The sequence below is a fragment of the Crocodylus siamensis genome, chromosome 4 (assembly GCF_052110815.1).
Source record: "Crocodylus siamensis isolate JL-2025a chromosome 4, ASM5211081v1, whole genome shotgun sequence".
Lineage (NCBI taxonomy): Eukaryota > Metazoa > Chordata > Crocodylia > Crocodylidae > Crocodylus > Crocodylus siamensis.
The window spans coordinates 164,670,121-164,685,195 of record NC_143398.1 but is presented as its reverse complement, the minus strand read 5'-3'; the positions used below and the strand labels follow the sequence as shown (position 1 = coordinate 164,685,195).

The window sequence follows — 15,075 nt, the reverse complement described above, 5'->3', positions numbered from 1 at the left end:
TATTACTCAAAAAAAAAAAAAAAAAAAGAATCAATCAAGATGAAAGATTTTTTGAAATCAAATTAAAATGTTAGAGTAGATGTTTGATTTTTAGTATGATTTTATCTATAATTTGTTAAAATGGTATCTTCTAAAAATTGTGCATGTATGGTCCTTGATAGTTCACTAAAACTCATTAAGTGGCCCTCCAGCTGAAATAACTTCCCATCCCTGCATTAAAGCATAAATAGCATCACAAAATAAGGAATAAAAGTCACAAAGTTATTCCACAAAAAATGTGTAATAACTTTGTGGCTGATTCCTAGGATGCCATTAACTGAATGTGTAGCCACATGTACCCTCATGACTGGGAGCCCAGCTCAGCTGACAGGGCTTCCAGCTACAGGAGCTTAGTACTTGCCAGTGCAGGGGGAGCCCAGGATCCTGATTCCAGGCTCCCCCTGCACCAACAGTAAGACATGCTAGAATCTGATGCATGATTCCACAATCATGCCTCCTGTGATTGACTGCGTCACACATCAGATCCCATCATGCCTCAATGGGGGGGAGGGGGGGCTCATTCTGACACCTAAATAGGCAATTACCCATACCTAAAATATATATATATTGCCTATTTATTTCCTGTTTCATTTCCCATGTCAATGCTAGAGTAACAAATCCATCAGGAAGGAGCAGGCCTTACATTTGTCAGATTTGTGGTGCTGATTCTAAACCAGTGATTTTCAACCAGGGTGCTGCAGCACCCAGAGGTGCCTTGAGATCTTAGCAAGGGTGATAAAGGATGCTATGCAACATTAGCACTGTTACATGTGCAGACATGGGTCACAAGATAAACCCAGGATTTCAAATGGGAATTCATAGAGTTAAAAACATCCTGACCTGTTGCGGTCTTCCCAAGTTCTTTATAGCAAAATAATTGCTCTATTATTCTTCCATAGACAAAAAAACAAGTGAAAATTAAGAGCTGGAATTTTCCAAAGGATATCTAAAGTCTTTTGAACAACTGAAGAAAGATGCAAGTCATTTTGGGTGCTTTAGTTATTTGAGGAAATTAATAGCAGATATGCAAAAAAAAGGCATTTCCAGCAGGTAGAGACAATATATTTTCCATGTTGGCTAGATAGATAAAGGATTGTCATGTGAAGAAGTTGGCCACCAAAATTTGAATAAATTGAGTTTTAAAGGGTTTGCCTCAACTTATTTTAAATCCTAGGACAGGGCCATATATGGACAAGAGAAGCTAGCAAATCTCCCCTAAGTCATAAGATTTCATTTGGTTGCAAGGCAACAGCATGTTCGGGTACAGAAATCAGCTGGTCTAACCTAAATCAGAGTTAACTTTCAAGGTTGCTTGCAATCGCATTGAAAACTGCTCTCCTCTCTGGGGTGGCTGATGCTTTTGGGTCAGTAACTTTTACTCATACAATTTCTTGTTGCGATGATACCCTTAGATGAGAAGCAGCAGGTCACTCACAACACTTTCAAAAGTAAATAATTTAACGTGGTCCTTCATCCAACATAGAATAGTCTGCATAGCAATTATGATTGAATAGGCTAGTGGGATCCATGCAAATTGTTATCAATTTAGACAGGTAGAGATGCAGATTCTGTACTGAGGTGTACCTAATCCATGTTGTTAGTTTAGTTTCTTTTTACTTTATACACATAGACAAGCTGAGTGGCCCATTTTCCTACAAGAGAAGTGGCTCAAATCCCTTCCCAGAGACTATATAATTTTGTTTAATTATCTATAATATGGGCCCTCTATATAATGTGATTACCCTGCTGCATAATTCCTCTTAAAATTCCTGCAGAATTAAAGCTTGAGGATTTGATCTTTCACTGTAAAAAAACTGTACGGTTCAGTTCTTCACTGCCTTGCACCTTGAATAGTTACCAACACCCCTATGAATGCTATACACACAGTATTACCAAACTACAGAAATAAACCATTCTACCAGGTGCTAGACTGTGTCAATTCAAGTCTTCAGTCCCCCACACTTCTGCAATTATAAATACAATCTTAAAAAACAAACCTTCAGGAAACAGGTCAGTTATCTGTCTGTACTGATGAACACTATTCAGGTATGCCAACTCTGGAATATAATGATTATAGGTTTGGCATCACTATTAGTTTTCACTGACCATTACAGAAGACCTATCAAGCTAATGTACTTATCCAAATATAAAAAAAAATTAAACAGAATCCTGTTTTATATGGTTACATAAAAACCTGCAGCATTTTAAGATTTAGGGCACTGGTTCTCAACCTTTTTAGATGCAAGGCATCCCCTGCATACCTTTTGTGAAGTGAATGACACATCATTTAAAAAACTGATTTACTAGTGTTTATCCTTGCAAAGGAGCCTGGGTGATGCAGGCAGGGGAAAGGCCAGAAAGGGAAGCTTGTATCTGTGCTTCTTCCCTAAAACCTGCTCATTTCTTGTGGTTATATCCTCACATCTCAGGGCACCCTTCAAAGAATCTGGAGGCACCCTGGTTGAAACATGGCTTCAGGGACAGATTAAGGTAAATTCTATTTAATTTGATTTACTGTCCTAGCAGGAAGGCAGAGCCAAACAATTCCAAGATTTTCTGCATGACTTGGCAGTAATGTGTTGTCTTGGATGGTGAAGCCTGGCTTGGAACGGTTCACTGAAATATATTAAATAAAAGAGAACAGATAAATCACATTTTTTCTTATTATAAAAGTAATAAGATTTAAGGAAAACAAAACAAAACAAAAATGTAGCAGCGTAGGATAATCTTTGTAAAAATCCTGATCTTTAGACTTTTATTTAGCCACTGAGATGTTCATAGCATTTTTCTGATTCAGATGAATTATCTAAGACAGTTCCTGAGCAGCACATACATAATTTATCTCAGACTTTTGGGGAAGTGATTACATTAATAGTGAAGAGGATATTGAAATCTCATGCCTGTAACGATTTGTATTTGAAAAGACATTTTAAATAAAAAGAGACTAAGGGCATCATAACCAAGATTTTTATCTTGTCATGGATAATTGTACCTGTCTGCTGATTCAGGTTTACTATACAATTTTACTAGGCCAGCAAGAGAACAAATGGCCTGTAAATTCTCAGTATTTGTATTGGCCTAGAGTTCCATTTGCATTGAGGTCTTGACAGTGAAAAAACAGTATGGGCTACTGCAGCTTTACAACACACCCACCAATCCTGATCTACAAAGGAAAAGCAGCAAGTGTCACACAGGAATATGGCCAAAAATAGGAATGTGATATACTGAATCAGAGCATGTCTTGAGCAGCTCTGTCTAGTAGGGACTCCATAGCTCTTCCCCTAGTGGAACCTTAAAAGGTGACTATGGCATTCTCCAGACTGTGAGGGGGAAGGGAAAGGAATACATTTTACCTCTTCTATACCAACATGGTGAACTACAGCAATTGTTTAAGATTTTCATTATAGAGAGTCAACATATCTGTTTACATTGAACCAATTAAAATACATGAATGTAGTTAAATGGGAGAAGCTGGACAGTAAGTTATCCAACACAGAAAATCATCATTATAAAAACCTACAGCTATCATAAGTTAAAGATAACAAATGTTTTCCAAGCCAGACAGAGCACCTGTCATTTTGGTTAAGAAGAATATAAAATGGCTGATAGAAATAAGAAAAAAGAATGCATCAGGTTATAAGCAAAGGTAATCTGTACTACATGGTAGGAAAAAAGATTACGTCTACTTATCCATTGTAAACTCTGTATTTCAAGGTCTACTGTTAGTTTTCTGAAATCTCATGCAAATATATCTACTACCCAGGAACAATTACATTTAATAGTAGAAATAACTCAAGTAATAATTCTATAATAGGAAAAAGCTTTCCTTTTTAGCTTATTCATTAGGCTGTTGATGAAATGATCCTTTGTATTTAAGTGGCAAAAAACTGAGTTACTCTAAGGCTTGGTCATGACAACAGTGACAATCTGGAAGATAACTCCTGTTACTTCAAAACACATGCATCTCAATCTTGTCAGTCATTCTGTAATCATCACTTCCAAATGCCAAAGGTTTATCATGACCATTGCACTGTACATTCATTCTATACATGCATTTTCCCAAAATTATTATACACAACTATTTACAATGTTAGAGCAGGAGGAGCAGTATGACAGGTTTTGAACCCATCTTTATAGACAATCACTATAAGAACATTTAAGCTTAAAAAAGGTTAAGAATACCAGATTTTTTTTTCTTTTACTGGTTATAAACCGAACACATTCAATTAATGTAGAAATGTTACAGAAATGAGTTATGTGCCAACAAACTGGAACAAGGTAAAACAAAACTTGGCTCAAAAGTCTATACAAAAGGCAAGTTTTTTTATTATCACAAAAAATGACTATGTGTAAAGGATATATTGTGACCTCATCAATTAGAGGAATTATAAAAGGTTAGTGGCCTTCCTAGGAGCAGAGACAACTGACATACTCTGTTCTAGGAAGACACAGGAGATGGTTGTCAAATTCATCTTCCACTCGCCCTCCCTCAGTATAGGAGGGTTTTGAAGAAGAATGCAAGGGAAACTGTTCCAGAGAATAGTATGAGAAGCAGAGACCAAAAGGGTTCAATTTCCCTCTTAGTCGTCTTGCTCTTTGATTTTCTTCTTCTTCTTCTTCTTCTTCTCTGAACTCTGAAAATTAAAACAGAAATATTGATATGAGCAAACAATAATACAACAGATAACACAGCACAGCAGTGTGCACAAGCAGGAAGAAGGCTCATGTTTGAAAGGGGCTTGGTAGGCATTAACAGTCATTAGGGACACACGCCACATTCATTTCCTTCCTTAAGACTCCAAAAAGAGTGCTCACAAAACAGGGTTCCTGTAAATGCAAGATGAAGCCTGGAAGTATAGAACCAACTCAGGGCATTTAACACTTGCAAAACAAGACACTCTCCTCTTAAATCCACATGGAAATAAATTGCCAGCTGTAACATCAATCTGCCATTTAGGTTTTGCCACATATTTCAGCATCTGACAGAACCAGAACTGGTTTGTAACTCAGGCTACACCCACAGCAACATTCTGACAGGTACCATTTACAATTCTAGCCTACACTGTGCATTACATGTATTTACATTTAGGTGGCTGTATCATCAACATTCTCAAGCTTTCTGATCCACAAAACACACAATTATTTAAAAAAAGTCATCTTTTCTCCAGCTGCTGTTCCTCCATTCACTGAAGTACTAGAGAGCCGTGGGATTTAGGCCACGGAAAGAAAGGTAAAGAACGCTGGGATTCAGGGTTCCATTGGGGGCTGCAGTGGAGCTGGAGTTGCAGCCCCAGTGATGTTTCTCTTGGCTCTGCCCCTGCTTGACACTGGGATTCAAGAGAGTGCTGCGAAAATGGTTATGGATGCTCAGCCAGGACTGCAAAATGGAGGCAACCTCCATGATTTAGGTAGGTCCCTATTTATAGTTCTCAAAAATGTCTTATCCCCCATGGTGGGAGAAACTGCTAGCACAGAGGTAGGCAACCACCAGCATGCATGCCATAGCACGGCACACAAAGGCATTTTGCTTAGCATGTGTGCATCAGGGTGAACAGTGGAGGGACCTGCAAGGGGCCTGATCCTTGTTGTGGCAGTGCAACCCCAGCCCCACTGGTGATGCATAGGGGTGCACCCAGGTGCATGTGCACCCCCCTGAGCATGGTGACACTGCCAACAGTGCCTGCGGGCTGTCGCTGCTTGCCACCCCCTGCTCCCTCACTACTGACACCACCTGTTGGGGGTGGGGGGGTGTCCGTGATTGCCACTGGCTGACTCTGCTGACAGCATCAGTAGGTGGTCGCCAACGCTAGTCAGTGCTCGCCACCCCCAACAGTGCTGTGGCCACCTGAGGGAGCTTACTGTGCCCCCCCAGCCTCCAGGGGCACTCGGCACTCATGCCTAGCCCCTTCCATGACACGAGGTACGTGCGCACTCACCACCAGCAACAAGTGCACCTCAGGGCAGACAGTGGGCAAGCGGTCAGAGCTGTGCTGCCACAACAAGGATTTGGCCCCTCCCAGCTCCCCCCACTGTCCGCTCCTGGCATGCCAACATCTTACAAGTTGAAGATGTGGATGTTTTTGGCACTCTGCCCAAAAATGCTGCCGACCCCTGTACTAGCAGTTCACAACTGTAGCTAGCATGGCTGCCCGAAACAGATGGAAGGAAAATCCCCTTTTAAAGAACATCATCCACTTAGTATTTCAAAATTCTGCAGCTAAATCCCTTCAGTGGCTTTACACATCTACCATTTAGGAGACTAAAGGATTCACAGCACCATGTACTTGCACTCCAGCTTGAGGGGTGCAGGAATCCCGACTAATTTAGAGATGCCTCATTTGTTCTGGAGGATGCCCTGCCCAGTCATCTCAAAGAAAGGTGACCATTACACCAGGCTTAGAAGGTGGAGTTATAAATCTGGGAATGGGATTTCATTGTATGGAAGAAGAGGAAGAGATGTACTTGGAGACAATCTTGAATTTCCTAGATTCTATTTTCTAACTTGAGCCTTCTAGTATGCTACAACACCGAACATTACAAAATTTAACTAACAAAGGAACAAACAAACAGTCCTCTCCACAGAGCTATGGGTATTCCCCCTCTTCCCCATGTTTTTGGAAGAATATCTTCCTGAAGTGTACCACAGTAAGCATTTAGAGTAATTCCCATCTCACCTCAACTTCTGTACTAGTACATGGCTCCTCAGCCAAAGTGGCCTCTTCCTCAGCTCTATGTTTTTTCTCTTTTTTCTTTTTCTTCTTTTTCACAACTTCGCCTTCTTCTGCATTTGCCTGTTCTGTACCTGGGAAAAAAGGAAAAGGAGATGCTATCAGTGCTCATGAAAATTTACAGCAGAAGGACAGCTTGCATTCTCTGCTTAAGGCTCAAACATCCCAAACAGATCCACATGCCTTTACCACTTATCAAAGTACTTTAACTTGTTTTTGCATTATCCTAGGGGCACAGTCCTTAACAGGAGAGGTCTTCCCCAGCATTAGGAGTTTAAGAATATTTTGACCACAGCTATAATCAGCTGAAGGACACCAGAATCCAAACACAAATTCACTGAGTCAGTAGCAGATTTCAACTGAGTCCAGCATCAAGATATAAGAAATATACCAATGCCTACACATTAAAGACAAACAGGAATACTTTAATAACAGGTGGACTTACACAGACTGAAGTATTTGCAACTAACATTTCAACATTTTGCTAATGTGCAAGACTGAGCAAACCTAGAGATACTTCCCCTGTTCAGACAGAATAAAGACAGGGACATATATTGGATATATGGTGAAAATTCTATTTACTAAAAATGACTTATAGTATGCTGGTTAGGTCAGGTACACTCTTACCTCTCTAATATAACCTTTCACAGTTCATGACACCAGACTCTGGAATAGACTCCGTGTGTGTGTGTGTGTGCGTGCGTGTGCAAGCACCTACCCTGAAGATCTTCAAAAGGAGACTGCTGGGTTATTTGATCCCAGCAGTCTTTCCTGCCCAGAGCAGGGGGCTGGACCTGATGATCTCACAAGGTCCATTCCAGCCCTAAACTTCTGTGAACCTTATTTTTCAGACCCATCTTCCAACAGTTATCTTATCAGAATACATGGGCAAGTACAGTATAAGTTACTACTAGTGACAACAGAACTTCAGGAACCTGCAGATAAGCAGAAATTATTGCTGATCTGACACCTTATGTGGCATTTGTGCTCCAATTGGCACCTTACCAAATCACATCTGCTTAACTAAATCAGACTTGAATACTGGGTTCCATAGTGTTACGCCTTGCTATGCATAAGTTCAGGATGCATCAATCAATTCTTCATCATCCACAGAACTGGCATGCTGACACCAGCAGCATCTGTGATGCTGTACAGATGCTACCAGATATGCAACTTGAGGAAGCAACACTTCTTACAACACTCCCCAAAAAGCAAAAAGAGAATCTATTTTGAAAGCATAGGAGAGCTAACACATTAACACCAGCAAAAGATAAAAGAAAAGCTTCACACACAAAAAACCAAAGTGATACTACATGACCTTCCTATTAGCTCTGCTGCAATTTCACACATTTAGATCCTCAAAGTAACAAACAAGACACAGAACTCAAAAGACTGCATCAATATCTACTTCAAGTCCAATCTTAAGACAAAAATAGCATGGGTAAATAAAATTTCTGCCTTTGTCTACAACAGAATACAGCTAATATCTGCACTTTTCCAACATAAAAAATGTTTAAAGCCACATTAGTTTTAGAGGGTTCCAGGTTAAGGAATTAGTATGTACAATATATTATTATATTGCGTGTCAGTCATGTAAGTTCAGCATGCAAATACACTGCTTCTAATACATGCAAAGACATAATTATAGGATCACTTGTGACGGTTCATAACATGTACAAAGAAAAACCTGAAACAAATGGCATGTGTACAATTATTCAGGTATACATTGGGGGCATAAATTATTTTCTGAGTCACCATTGCTGTACTGCAAGTTTTCATTCATCTGGACTACTAAGTGAAAGAGCATATTTTCAGACAGTGCTGGGTGTTACCTTGGAAAATGAGCCTGTACTATTACTGTGTGCATCATCAGCCTGACATACTAGGCAAAGGGAACCTGTCTCGCAGATTACTATGGGAGCTAATGTATTCAGCACTCGTGAGCCGTGTCAAGTTGCTGGCAGAAGGCTGCCTTCATAAAGGTTTAAACTGCTTGTTTCCCGCAGAGCTCATCACAGGATTTCAAATGTTTGTACCAGGACAGAGTAAAGATAAAGGCTCCTGGGACTCTGTTCTTTCCCCCCAGTCCAGCACTTAAGTCATTCAGCTCAGTGGGGTTTCTTTGCAATACACAGTAGTTGACAAGAACGCCAAGCACCTTTCCCATCAGGCACTGAAACTCAACAGCACTGTGATAACTGAGCTTGACTAATGTCCTTACACTGTGCTGGGACTGTACCCCAAATTCTATTCATGCACGTCCACTGTTCAGTCTTTTAATAATATCCATTTACATACCAAGCTTTTGTATATAGATCATTTCATTTCTTCCAGCATGCATATGACAGGTTGAATGGTATATGGCTAAGTACACAACACCATGATATACAACCCTGTCATTTAAAGCTGCATACCCTGCAGGGTTCACCCCATTAATTTCTTTAGGATGACAGTTCTGTCTTAAAAGTCCTGTCTTGCAAGGAGAAGTCATACCAGTGTACTATATGAGCTTTAATGAAAGCAAAATGCTTTACTGGAAGTGCTGGCTAGCGCTAGTGCTAGCAACAGCTTCAATTATTCTGTCTAACCGTGTAAGCTTCTATGGATTCATACCATTTCCCCCCCCACTGGTTTAAAACAGGCTGGTGTTAAAGGGACAATTAACAACTAAAAACTATTAGAATTTAGTTCAGGTATTGCCCCTGCCTCTGAATATCCCTGCCATCCTTGGGGAATTTAAGAGCCTTTTAAAAAAGGCTCTTCCCAGTGTGGGTTATTAAGAGACAAGGATTCAAGTTGGTATCTGTATAATGCTGGAAGACAAGAGAAAAAGAATTAGACTATTGCATTTAAAAAAATAAAAAGACTTGAAAGCTTAGATAAACCTAAATGAGCTTCCTGAATGTGCTCCAGTTTTGTATACTTTACAACACACAACTATTTGCCAAAATTGTGAAACTGTTCTCTACTGGAAGACAGTGATGTCAAAGTCTGTCTAGCACATGCCAGAGAACACCAAAATTACATTTTAGTGGATGGTCAGACTGTAAAGTGGAGAGAATTTACAGTGGATATCTAGTTGAACAGACTGTTGAAAGGAGTAGGATGTACACTGAGAAAGCAAGTATACACGTACTTTTCAAAGTAAAAATCTATTCTGTAATTCCACACACAGAGAAGACAGTGGTTCTTAGTTCCTAATAGTTCAACAGTGACTTGGAAGTGTACATTGTAAGAAACATCTGCAAGGCAATACATTTTTGGAGGAAGTCTTGGGGAAGAGATATAAGGATGTATAAGACAGGTTTTTATATTATAGCATTATTTCCATAATCTGCCTTTATATGGAAATAAGACTATAAATCAGGAGAGTTGATTTGACACTGGCAATACATTCAGAAGGGTCTTAGAAACAGCAGTGAGCAGCAGAAGACTCATGTACTTCAAAAGCAAAATCAGAGTTAAAATAAAGAACATTCTTGTGAATCCTTATTCTATCACAGGGGTCAGCATCAGCATCTGTGCCTCAGTGCGGGTGGAGGGGGAGGGCCTGAGGTAGCACAGCCCTGGTCTCTCCCCTGCTCCTGGCACCGAGGTGATGGCAGGGTTCCAGAGCCTGACAGCTGTTTGTAGCCAGCCCAGGCTCTGGGCAGCTGCAGCAAGCAGGGGGCAGGCTGTAAACAGCTGGTACAGAGCTGATGCCAGAGCCCTGCACAGCCGTTTGGAGACTCCTGGCTGCAGCCAGCCCCAGCTCTGGGTAGCTGCTGCTAGCTGGGGCCTGGGCTGGGGGACAGGGGTTTTGGCTGGAGGGGCAAGGGGCAGCAGGACATCCTGCCGTGTACCCCTTGCCCTCATTTTGTTTTTCTCGCACGCTGGCACTTTGGCACCTTCCAAAGTAGGCACTGTGGTGTTTTTTGACACTCTGGCCAAAAAACGTTGCCTACCCCTGTTCTATCATCTTGTTGTCCAGTATCAGAACAGAAGTTGTAACCCAGACCAGGACCTACCAGGACCTTAAAGTTTATCTGTCCAGAGTGGCAAGACGGTGGCTCCAGTCCTTGCCACTGCACCAGAACAAAAAGGGCCATAAAATCAGAAAGCCCAAAACAGAGAGAAAGACCGCCTCAGCATAAAACTATCTTGAAGTGGTGCAGAACCAGTATAATTGCTCTGATATTACACCTCTGCCACTGCTGGAGTTGGGAGTATGAGGGATACAGAGAAGCAACTCTGTGCTCTGGTAACACTTACCTGGGGCGAGCACTGCAGTTGCTAACTTAACTTGAAGCAGCTCACAGCTAACCCTACCTCAAACGCATGCAAAAGTAAGTGGGGTTAAAGAGATCTCTTTCCCCTTTTGAGTTACTGTGTTCTCCTTTGCCACAGAGAGGATTAAAACATTTATTTTGAGGCTTTATATGCACATGTGCACAGCTGCATGCATGCACACCTGGGGAAAATGAGACAACTTTTTAGTGGCACCCTGTGACAGGGAGCCTGGGGCTCTTGTCACTTTAAGAGGAGAGAAAGCTGTAGTTAGGACCCACGGCAGCTGAACAGAGTCTAGCTGCAAGAGGGTAGGCAGCCAGGAATGCCAGGAGCTGCATTAAGGGGAGGGAAACACCTGCAGCCAGTCAAGAGACCATTGCCTAGAACAGGCTGACTGCAGCTGGGAGACCACCCAACTGTTAAATGAACTGGCCACCAGCAAACACATAGGTGGCAAGCTGCAGGCAGACCTGCCTTGAGAGGGTAACTTCCTTGGGTAGAGGAAGCAGAGTAACAAATTGTACCCAGACAGACAGGTAGCGCCCAGAAGCAAGGGACTGCTGGCTATTGAGCTAAGCCCTCGCTGAGAAAGCAGGCAGGTCAGACACAAGAAAGGAATGCACCTTTTGGGAGCTGCAGAGTCGCATGACTGGTCAGGGCAGGGCTCAGCAGCAGGTGCATAAAGCCAGTGCTTGAGAACAGGCAAACAGTCTGGCCCTCCAAGCTACTATGTATGGAAGAAGCTGTGGACCAGGAAGTCTGCAAGGGAGTGCATGGCTGGCCACTTTCTTGCTTTGGAACCATCAGTAATGCTCTGAGGACTTGCAGGGAGGGGAAGCTGCCCAGAGTAAGGGAAGCTTTGTTCATATAGCCAGCAAGCTAGGGGTTATGCTAAGAGTCAGTGAGGGGGGCTGTTCTGGGTTACAGCCAGAGGGCTTTTAGTTTAGTTACAGCTGGAAGGCTTGCCTTTTGAATATAGTTTAGATGTTGGTTTGGGTTTGAAACTATTGGGGAGGTAGAGATCCCCCAGCTGTGCCTGAGGGGCACATCACTACTTTTGCTGGCTGGGCTCACAACAGTCAAGAAAGGGACAAGGGCCCAGTGGCCATATAGGGTGAGAACTACGGTCAGGGACCTGTAGCCCAAAAGGCATGAAAACCAGGGATCAGGGACCTGCAGCTCAAGAAGAGCAAAACAAGTGCCCAACAGGGGTGAGAACTACGGTCAGGGACCTGTAGCCCAAGAGGGGCAAACTCATAGCCCAGGAAGGAAGAGATTAGTTCAGAGGGGCAGAGACCAGGCACCCAACTGCTCAGGAGGGCAAATTCTGGGGCCAGGGGCTCAGAGCTAGAGAAAAGAGGTAGATGCCCAAAGATCCCACCAACTGACAGGGCTGAAACCAAGAAGGCTGGACCTGAATCACTGGGCCAGGGCTGAAGGGTTGCAGCCAGAAAAAAGGTGGAGGCCTCTAGAAGGGACAGAATGGTATTGAGTAAAACCTACAAGGCTTGGGCACAGCTGTAGGGGAGGCTGGAGGCCCCAAATAGCCATTAAGGCAACAGGTACTCTGAGGCATGTATGGGCCAGGACAGCTGATCTAGTGAAGGGTTGAATTTGGGCTAGCAGGGTCCAGGAGAGGAGTTGCTAACTAAGGTAGGACAAGGGCATACAGTATGGTCACATCTTATATGGGGGTTAGGTTCTAGAATCAGCATGCAAGGCAAAAATCACATATGGTCAAAATTACCCTTGAAAATCAGCTGGCCTGCACCAAACTCCTGCCCGGCCAGCATGTACAGCTTCCCAGCAGGGCTGCTCCCAATGTAGCTGCTTGGCCCTGTGTACAGCCCCGCGGGGGGCAGCTGCATGCTAGGTCCCAGGAGCTGGCTGGGGGTAGAGGAGAGTCAGGGGGCTTGCCCAGTGGTACAGTCCACTCCCTCCCCCAAGGCAGCCTCCCACAGTGCCCAGGGCAGCCTGCACCAAACTCCCACCCAGCCAGCGTGCATAGCTTCCTAGTAGGGCTGCTGGCCCCATGGACAGCACTGCAGGGGGCAGCTGCAGGCTGAATCCAAACAACTAGCACTCCAGGGCATACACGTATGATGAAGTCGCATAAGTTAAATGAACGTATGACACGACTCCATTGTACTCTAGGACTCTGTGGGAGCTTCTCTTTGAAAGAAATCAATGTTACATCAAGGTGTGGCAAGAAAGTGTAATGGGAGAGTATCTAGAGCTAGAACAGAGCAGTAGCCTTTGGGACACCAGGGGCATTATGGCTTTGGGACACTGGGGGCACCTTTATTATAGAAACTAATGGTTCTACAAAAATTAGAATCCAAGGTCTTTTACCTGTTAACTCACGACAGAATGAACTGGTAACTGTGTTTAGATTTATCACTGTACAGTAGAACGTTTGTATTTGTTCATTTTAAAACACATGTCCAAGTGCAAAATCTCCTTATAACACTTCTGTAGGTCCTCTATTTTATTTGAAATGCTAATTTTCCTAATTTGGTCACAATTCCCTGGCCATTGGATAATATTTTTATCCATATTTGTAAAAAAAAAAACAAACAAACAACAACAAACAAACACACCAAAAACAAACCTCCCACATTAAAATCTATAAAAAGTTGGCACACTGATGTAATTCTGTAACTTACAGTGAAGGCCAGAGTTTTAAATCCTCCACACAACAACACCTCAATGTTACAAAGACAGTACAGTTTTGTATGAGCACACAAACTACAGTCCAATTTTAGACCATATTTTGGTTTTTCTTTTTCTTAAATGTAATGTCTATAGACTTTGGAAAACAAATGCAAATACTGACAGGCCAAACGTCACCCTAAATCCCATCATAAAATGCATACAGCAAAGTGCGGAAGAGAGATGCAGACACCAACCTTTGAGTTCCAATTTGATTTTTTTTGCTTTTATTTTAACCTCTGTCTCCTCTTCTACCACCTCCTCAATTTTCCGCTTCTTTGCAACAGTAGGAAGCGTAGAGTCACCAGATGGGTCAAATGTTTTCACTTCACTGGAATGGAGAGAACAAAGCCAGTTGTTAAATTAAAAAGGAAGGAAGAAAGTGACAGCGTGACAGATGAGATCAAAGAGGTGATATGCTCACTTTCTACTGTCTATCAACATTATCTCACTGGAAAAGTCTCAATGAAAATGGCATAACTAAAAGAGTAAGAAGGACTAGTGGTAGCCAGATCTGTTTGCAGACAGGACAGCTACTGGGATTATATTCTACAGAAAACGACTTTCATTTACAAGGAAAGGCCCAGTTCAAATGAAAGTCATTTTTCCTTGCATTAGAAGGGTTAAAGCTTTTCAATTCTACTCTGATCAAAGAGTTCAAATGACCCATTCAGTTGATTTCTTAGTAGTTAAGGCCTCTCCCCTCTCATAGATTTCTATAGACAGAAGGGACCTGGAAGATCAGGTCCACTGCTTGGTAGTATGCACAAGCATTCCCAGAAATACAGAAAGGATGTCCTGTTGTTTAGACAAGGGAGAGATTTGCAAAGTACAATTAGATAAGCCATTCCAATCAGAGCCCAAAACTATCCTTCCAAATACTGCAGGTCCCCCTCTGACAGCCTTTGCTTAGTTCCAGCTTCTTTTAGAACTGTTCAAAATACAGCAATCCTCATTAGCATATGTCCACAACTCTCTACCCATCCCACTCCTGTTGTCAGACATCTTCTATCTTGCAACACCTTTTCCAACCCTCGGAACAGTCAAAGGGTTATCTTAACTAATGGCAGGTACTTGCTAAGGTGCCTTGTCTGCAGACAAATCAGTTAGCAGTAATTTCTACCGACTGACCTGTGGTTTAAACACAGAATCCCAAGTTACATAAAAGGAGCTATGTTAAGAAAGCATAATGCTTACAAAAGTAAAACATTTCAAAGTAAGGAAACACTGGAATTAAGATACAGTCATAATTCAGGCTCCTCAGGCATACACATTACACATGCTGCAGAAGTAAAAGACTATTTTTTCAACCTGTTCTGGAGACCAA

The 15,075-nt window shown here is 42.3% G+C and overlaps 1 protein-coding gene across 1 annotated transcript in view; it reads right to left on the bottom strand.

Moving 5' to 3' along the window:
* Positions 1–2,749: 2,749 nt before the first annotated feature.
* The window catches only part of NOP58 (NOP58 ribonucleoprotein), a 53,257-nt gene continuing 40,931 nt past the window's right edge, over positions 2,750–15,075 (bottom strand). Inside the window, exons 13-15 of the mRNA XM_090044763.1 lie at positions 13,946–14,079; positions 6,714–6,841; positions 2,750–4,673 (exon numbers count right to left, since the gene is read on the bottom strand). Of these exons, the coding sequence (XP_089900889.1) occupies positions 4,620–4,673; positions 6,714–6,841; positions 13,946–14,079 (316 nt within the window). The 3' untranslated portion in view covers positions 2,750–4,619. The remainder of the gene's footprint in view (positions 4,674–6,713; positions 6,842–13,945; positions 14,080–15,075) is intronic.